The 9,015-nt window shown below is 36.7% G+C and overlaps 1 protein-coding gene across 1 annotated transcript in view; it reads right to left on the bottom strand.

Annotated features, from left to right (window-relative positions):
• Nucleotides 1-1,017: 1,017 nt before the first annotated feature.
• The window catches only part of LOC139963123 (charged multivesicular body protein 2b-like), a 67,063-nt gene continuing 59,065 nt past the window's right edge, over nt 1,018-9,015 (bottom strand). Inside the window, exons 7-9 of the mRNA XM_071963661.1 lie at nt 7,579-7,681; nt 6,097-6,203; nt 1,018-3,554 (exon numbers count right to left, since the gene is read on the bottom strand). Coding sequence (XP_071819762.1) covers nt 3,441-3,554; nt 6,097-6,203; nt 7,579-7,681 — 324 coding nt within the window. The 3' untranslated portion in view covers nt 1,018-3,440. The remainder of the gene's footprint in view (nt 3,555-6,096; nt 6,204-7,578; nt 7,682-9,015) is intronic.

Below are 9,015 nucleotides of genomic sequence, written 5' to 3'. Positions count from 1 at the left end.
ACAGAAATACGATTTTATGCTGCGTCCTTGATTGAGGCGCAAGACGCAGCGAAATGATCATGTTGTTTTAGATTCGTGAACGGAGGCGGCCCACAAGTAGGTTCAAGTGTGTGTGGGGGGGGGGGGGGTGGGGGTTATAGGTTAATTGGACATTTGGTTTATTTGAGGAAGCTAACCGCAAATCATCTCAAAACGCCCAAAGTTGACCCTTTATGCCTTCTACAAACGATACCTTCCAAAAACAACAAATTGACATTCTTATTTATAGAAAAAAAAATTGGGTACTTTTGTGATTTCACAAAAGTTGAGTGTGGGGAAGGGGGTAACTGACCCTGGCTCCGTTGCCCTTATGTGAATAGTTATCAGCACCAGCATGTCCAAACGTATATCATATTTATTTGCAAAGGGGAGGGGTGGGAAGGATATACCATACCCTTCAAAATGATGTACTACGTTTAAAATGTAGTGTCACGTTTTCGTCTGTGTTGGGTTACATTAATATTTGAGGATAAACTATCAAATCTCTTCAGATTTAACCTTTTGTAACAATTTTCTGATCTTCTTTTCAAATGAAAGGGAAAAAGCAAGCACACGGAAACTTTAAGTTCCTAACATCAAATATGATGCAACATAGTCCAGGCATACATCCGCCCAGAAAGGAATTTGCCTAAAAGACCTTATCAGGTGACTTTTCATGTTTTCATCATGGATTTAATGCTTTATGAATTTTAATGAGTATAAAATAAAATAAAAATTACGTTGGTGTAAAAAAGAGGCGGGTGAGGTCGGTAGAAACACAAATCAGAGAGGACAAACAGCTTTTTCATGTCTTTGTTGGGTGTGACCACATTGGACACAAATATCCTCCTCCACAATCTCCACCCCCCCCCCATCATCTATGACCGACCCCCTCATCCACAGTCTTTACATCACCCTCCCGATACCTTTGAAAGCCCCTTCCACTGTCCACTTTTGAGAACATTAAACAATGAATGATAACAAAAACAGACACACACATACTTCACTTTCTTGAGTATTAAAAAGAAATCATCATCTATTTGTACAAGTGCACATTGAAATATAAGAGAAAGGTAACATTTTTTTTTTTACATATACATTTTATATATTTATAAGCACACTAGCCATATCAATCATATCATTTCACGATAGGGCAATAACTCACTCATTTGAAATACCTGTCTGAGTTTCATAGAATTTTACGCACAAGAAACAATGGATACCAATGTACAGCAATTGGTTGCATTTAGCAGAAAGGAAAATTACAAAGCCACCCTCGAGCAGCTAGGAAGGTGAGGGAGGGTCAAGGGAAAGGGTCAAGTCTCTAGCCTCAGGTCAATCAAGGGGCCAGAGAAATATGGGATAAAATACAAAGTATTCTCATTTTCAATTTGGAAGTAAATATGTAGACTTCCAGAAGGGAGCCCTGTGATATCTTTGCCCCTGGGGTCCAGACATGGCTCTCTATGCCCCAGGCAAAGTACTGAAATTTTCCATGAAAACACCTTGCAACTTAAAATGTGTGATGATGTGATTATTCACCTTACCACTTTAATGAATACAACATCTGCCCCGCATGACATATGTAAATTAGACTCAGGTATATCTAAGAAAGACAGAAAGAAAAAAATGTAGGCCTTGAGTTAAAATTTGTTTCAACATGCAAGAAACTCACGGTATATCTCTTAAACAAGTAAAGGCTCTTTGTTATTTCTACCACAACATTCCCAAGAGTAGTTCATGAGAAGTCCACCAAAATTATTAAAAATCCAAAACAGTACAATAGGAGTACAATAAGTAGATAGTGTTTGGGAGTGATCATTTATAAATACTGATAACTCAACCACAACATGGTTTATGTAACGCATTGTTAACAAGTCATTTTGAGAGGATAGAAGTTTTATGCATTTCCTATCAAGGTTTTGTGTTACTTCTGAGGAACTGACCTAATGATTCAATGTATTAGACTATATAGTCCAGTCGTTTTAATTGATGAAACCTCAGGGTCTTTCTAAAACATTAAAGCTACAGAAATCAAACCTACACAGATAAGAACTGCCTCCAAACATATCAAAATTAATTTTATGCCTAAGGTCATCTTTCAAGAGGAAGAAGGAGCATCATAAATCATAATCTATAACTTTAATCTCATGGGTTTCACAGCAGGAATGATGAAATCTGGAAAGCGGTTTGCAATCGCAAACAAAGCAAGTACATTAATCTGTGGGACACCAAATTTTCTGTATAGAAACGATACAAACGGTTGTAACCGCATACTTCTCTTAGTCAGAAATGAAGGGTATCTTATTATTATTTGTGAATACTGCATGGCTTAGTCAGTATTATAAAGAGTTGCGACACAACACAAAAGCCAGCTTTAAATTCCGAAAACTACTGGATTGGTATTTTTCTTTTAAAAATTATTAACAACGCAACAAATTCAGAGGAAAGTTCTTGGAATGACGATTCCTTCACAGCTATAAAACACTGCATGGTCAGGTCACGATAACCTCTGCTGAACGACAGCGATGCTAAAAATAACGACTGGATACAGGTTGCGTAAACCAAATGATAATGAAAGAATTATACTTACAATCTCACAGTTGTTAACCGGACATACAGTTGTTATTTAGTAGAAATATTTAAATTTAAAACGTTTCAGCACTTTTTTTAAACTTCAAAGAACAGTCTGAAACAAAAAGGTACAAAACCCTTGTAATCAGATTGTTTGAGCCTTTATGGTTTGCTGTTTGCTTTCTAGTCATGTTTTCTTGTCAATCTTTTGAGTGTGCCTTTGGAAAATATATTCATGTCTGGGTAGCTATAAACTCTGATATTAGCATAACATTTTCTGATCTACTTTATGAGTTCTTGTACTGAAAACTTTTAAATCTGGGGTTTTTCAATTTCATCATCCTTCAGGTATTATTTATCTTGACTTTTACGACGACAGAGCCAACGACTTGCAGAGGGGGGGGGGGGGGAACGGATGTAGGGAAACTTCCGTCATGAATGATTCAATAGTCACCGATATAAACAGTTAATATTTTGTAATAAAAGTCCTCTTTTTCTATAAATACTACACAGGGCTTTATATACCCTAATAGGATTATCTTGGTTCAACTGAGATAAGAACTCGCCTATATTCAAGTGAGTTATGACCTGAACTATATTCAAGAAACATTTAAGTTTGCAACTTCCTCCCTAAGAAAGTAAACTTCATTGTAAAGCTTTTGTTTTCTTTGGGCAAAGCTGCGACTTTTGATTGTATGGATACTAGTCAGGATATAAAAACTGCTACTCTTCATTTCTTAAGAGAGAATAAAGCTGAAGATGTTTGTGTTAACCCTCAGCTGCTTGCGACGCTTTCTCTTTAGTTATCACCGTTCATTGTTTCTTTGGTTTAATCTGTCACATCCTTGTCAATTCCTCATGAGATTGGCCAGCTGTGCTTCTAATTCTGCATCTTTCGCATCTGTCACTTTCGTCCTGGAACTCGCTAAAGACCCCGATTGAGCAGCTGGAGCCTCTGATAACTGCAAGAGACATTACAACAAGAGATCATTGATAAACCAGGAAAAACATTTGCCAAAAATACAAACTTATTCATTGATACTTGAAGGAGTAATTGCAACAAGCAGGCAAAACATATTGCATTGTTTGCCCTCAAAATATTCAGACTGGGGACATTATACCAACAAATCATTGGTATCATTTTGAAACAAGAGAAAAATTAAAACTTTAGGCAACCATTGCAGTTAGCAAGCAAAAGATACCATGCCATTTGCCCTAAAAAATATTCTAAATGGACATTGGGGCCTTCCAATAACTGCAGGAGACATTATACCATGAAAGAAATTGATAAACTTTAATGAAGAAGACAAAAGATTTAGGCACTTTCATTGATACTATAGGGAGCAATTACAATCAGCAGATACTGTACATGGGGAGAGGGGGCTTCAGATAACTGCAAGAGACATTGTAACACAAAGCATATACAGTTTATAAAAGGTGTGAGTCAGGACAAGGGTTGATTTGATGAGTACATACTAAATGCTTTGTTCCCCTTCATCTTGCCCTGACTTATAGTATGAGTACAACAGCATTAGTACAAGTACAAGGAGGATTCCCTGAGGTATCAGTTGGAGTACAAGGCTCTAAGAATGCGGCAAGTACTTCATCTTGCACAATTACCCATCCTAGAATCCAAAGTGCCTCAAGTACAAGTACAAATCCATCAGGGTGAGTACAAATCCATCAGGGTGAGTACAAATTACCCATCCTAGATCCCAAAGTGCCTCAAGTACAAGTACAAATCCATCAGGGCAAGTACAAATCCATCAGGGTGAGTACAAATCCATCAGGGTGAGTACAAATCCATCAGGGTGAGTACAAATTACCCATCCTAGATCCCAAAGTGCCTCAAGTACAAGTACAAATCCATCAGGGCACGTACAAATCCATCAGGGCACGTACAAATCCATCAGGGTGAGTACAAATCCATCAGGGTGAGTACAAATCCATCAGGGCAAGTACAAATCCATTAGAGTGAGTACAATTCCATCAGGGTGAGTACAAATCCATTAGGATGAGTGCAAACCCATTAGGATGAGTACAAATCCATCAGGGCAAGTACAAATCCATCACAGCCAGTACAAATCCATCACCGTCAGTACAAATCCATCACCGTCAGTACAAATCCACCAGGGCAAGTACAAATCCATCAGGGTGAGTACAAAACAATCAGGGTAAGTACAAATCCGTTCAGGGCGAGTAAAAATCCATCAGGATGAGTAAAAATCTATCAGGGCGAGTAAAAATCCATCAGGGTGAGTACTCATGGAGGCAACTTTGCTAGAAAATGAGTTCTACTGCGGAATCAAACAAAGTCTGCTTCTTACATCCGCAAAATGTTCACCTTACTGTCAAATAACTAAGCTTGCATTTGTCCTTCAGAAGGACACATTCACACCACGGTAATCCATAGACGTTAGTAATTAAACCACTATACGGTATTATATGTACAAGTTGACATGAGGCTCTAATTTCAAAGGTTGCCTCTTTTACAAATTACGTATCATAGATAAAAGGACCAACAAACAGAATGTTTTCTTATAAACTCCGGCTGTTCATCTCTACCGACACAGTTTAATATCACCAACTTATCTGTTTTGAATTATAGTAGCGCTAGTACCTTCTGTTTGAAAACAAAGCTGGGGGTTAATCCGTGAGAAACATAATATGTCATCTGTACAGATAAGATGCTCTGAAGCAAGTTTATTTTTACAATCTTAGATTGAACATCCCTTAAAGTAACACAAATTGAATACCTACCCGCTTTTCAACTATCTTAGGGTGACCTTTACCACAATGAGAAATTTCTACGCTAGGAAATTCAGCTATTACCAACATTTGCCAGTTCTTCAATCATTGAAACACCCTTATTATCAACTGTGTCAAAACCCAATCGACCTTTCTGATGACAAATGCACAATGAAAATACATTCTACTGTACACCACACAGACACAGACACATACTGAACTATGATGACACCAACGTAAGCAAACCTCTGTTAGATCTGCAGACAGGCATTCCTGTTAAATGCTGTCTTCTGCCACACTATGCTTCCAGTAAGTAGCCATTATCTGCACCTTGGAATACCTTTCCATCTTGGAAGCACCTTACCATGTAGATTTCTAAACCATCAAGTACACACTTGCTGAACCATATTTGAGGTTGATGAAACATGCCAGCACTGAATTAATTCACATTGCTCTTCAAATCTAAAACTTTTGCAGACACTTCTGTCACCATGCTGACACCAACTGTACCAAACCATGTAATCTCTTTACAACCATGTACACAATTCATCTAACCATTTTTTCACTCAAACTTGCTAACACTGAATTAATTCACGATGCACTTCTCATCCAAAATCTCTGCAGACACGTCTGTAACCAACAGTTAGTCACCATGACAACACTTATGTCACCAGCTAATACTTATTGCACATTGGTTTTACATGAAACTGCCTTAGTAAACTTCGCCATTATGGAAATTTGATGAATTAACTTTACCTTTCCACTTATTTCCACACCAATTTCATCAAGTACTTGGTTCATGATTGCGTCTTGTTCTTCCTCGTCTCCGGACTCTGCTAACATATCATCCAAGGTGTCTGTCACTGATAAAAATGATAAGTTCGATACATTACATGTTAGCTAGCATCGTTATAAAATACTCTGAAATGCCCATTTAGCCTTCACGGAGCTGACAGTAAAGATGACAATGCTGTATACTTGTTATACAACAAATATAACACTGTGGATGACTATCTCAACATTTATTGCCATGACGGAAATATCGCAATGCAGATCCAGCACATCACATTGAAGGAAATACAAACCTCTTCAAGACATTTGGTTTATTAAACTATATGACAGAGATCTTTGTGAAGAACAACTTCCTAAACAGCTAAGAAAAATCTTGTCTCATTTGGGAGATATCCTAGTTAAAAAATTGTTTCTGGAAACTGTCATTTTGTAAATCTATGATGGAATAGTGCCACTAGCATCTGAAACCTATTATTTTCTCTCTGTTTCTTCCATACAGTATTTTCGAAGTAGAATGTTAAAAGTGTTGACACTGAAACCAATGCAATAATAAGGCCTTGTTAAGAACTTCAAAGTTTTTACTTTCAGCATTTGCAAAACCTGTCTACATAACAATAAAATAAACATTGCACATAACAGAATATAGAAACACTTAACAAGTTGAAGCACATGTGGCTCCATGATGTCATGTTTAGACTTGATCAAGTCTTCACCTTTTTCTGTGAAGTTACATTACATTTGTGCCCCAAAATGGAATAAGACTTTTCTTAGCTATTTGGGTAATTTCTTCAACATAGTTGTCTCTATCAAATAGGACCAGTAACAATGGTGTCGCCTTTCTATCTTCATTTAAACTGATTTTGTGTCTAATCTTCGATCTATTCTTTTGATTTCTTCTCTTTACATTGTGACAAGTCCTTTAAACAGATGTTTTTATTGTAACATATGGCAGGTGATCCTGGTGCACTACTGTCCCCACCTGTGAAGCCACTAACTTGGAATATTTGCCACATATCAAATAACTAATCCATCTGAAATCAAATTGGATCGAATAACTAATCCGTCTGAAATCAAATCGGATAACTAATTCGTTTGAAATCGAATCGAATAACTAATCCATCTGGAATCGAATCGAATAACTAACCTGTTAGAAATAGAATAACTAATCCGTCTGAAATCGAATGCAATAACTAATCCTTTTGGCATCTAATCGGATAGACTAACTTATCCATTGATCTGACATCGAATAACTTATCGTCTTACATCGACTTGGATCAAATAACTAATCCGTCTAAAATTGAATTGGATTGAATAACTAATCCGTCTTACATCAAATTGCATAACTAATCCGTCTTACATCAAATTGGATTGAATAACTAATCCGTCTGACATCATATCTGATCGAATAACTAATCTGTCTTAAATGTAATCGGCGCTAAGACTTACTCATTTCTTCCTTCATGTTCATCTTCTCAGATTCCATTTCAAACCGTCTCATATCGTCCATTAATTTCTCGGGTTTCATTACTTTGTTCATCGACGCCATCGCCTGTGTCAGGAAAAAATTACCATTATAAGCTGACAACTCTGGGAAATCTCTAGGAGGATTTGTATCTAGGTGGATTTGTTCAAAATTGCATTCTTACAGAAAACTAAATTAGTCATTCTGGAGGATCTGTGGGAAACGATATTTTGGTTTTCTATATTTGTAATGAAACAGCTTCATCTGTGAGTTCATTGTACAATATATTCTCTTTAGCTAATATCTAATAATATGCAAAAACAGCTTGCTAGGTCGCGACACTTTCGACTTTGCGCATATTTTAATTCCTTGATAATCTGACTGGCAATCTACAAGTTTTTTTTAAATTCACAACTCCTAATATATATATATATATATATATATATATATATAGTAATTCAATAAAGAAAAACACACCAGAAAAATTCCACTTCACAACCGGTTTCGTCCTTTTGGGACTCATCAGGCGAAGGTAGGAATCAAACCCCGGATCTTCGTGTCACGAACCTAAGCCTGTACCACTTGACCACAGTGATTCTACTGGTGTGTTATTCATTTCTTATATATATATATATATATACATATATATATATATATATAAAGCCCTTGGCTTCTCTATCTTTATGAAACTTATCAAATTTACTTGATGTATAAAAGATTCTGCTTCAGAATTACAGAGTTTGTAATGTAAATCTACAGAGAGTCATGGTGTAAACCAGCACAACTGGAACCTATTTAACTCCATACGACTGTTCTGTCTTTTAACTGCTAACTCCTGTTTTGCTCATGTATAAACCATAAGGTTACACTGCACCCCTCTCCCCCATACCCCATCATCAATGCATAGCTACATCTAGCTGGATTGGCAAACTGCCAAAGTTCATCTCTACAGTTACAACTTCAAATAATTTCTTTTCATCTTTAGTCTGATCATATGCTTTTTCTACACAGCACAGCATAAAGTCTGGTCGAAATATGCTTACTCTGAACAGCTCACTAACTTAGTCTGAGAGAAAAGTTCTCTAAAATACAGGCTTGTCTGATAACATGCTTTCTCTGAGCAGCATTAAGAAAGTACGATAATACATTGTCTCTGAGCAATAAGTGTTTAAAGAACAGGCCAGAGGACTTATATGAAAGAGGAACAGATTCTAAGCATACTGATTGAAACTTGCATTCAATTCCTACCAACCATTTCTGAGATAACAACAATTCCCATAACTTTGTTCAAATTAAAAGTTTAAGTTGAACCAGAAAGTTGTGTATCAAAGCCAAGACCTTCTCTCACAACTTTACAAGAGTTGTTACCCTTGGTCATTGGAATCATTAACTTGTCACACACCCCAAAAATAATCATAACA

The sequence above is a fragment of the Apostichopus japonicus genome, chromosome 21 (assembly GCF_037975245.1).
Source record: "Apostichopus japonicus isolate 1M-3 chromosome 21, ASM3797524v1, whole genome shotgun sequence".
NCBI lineage: Eukaryota > Metazoa > Echinodermata > Holothuroidea > Aspidochirotida > Stichopodidae > Apostichopus > Apostichopus japonicus.
This window is presented reverse-complemented; position numbering and strand designations above follow the sequence as displayed.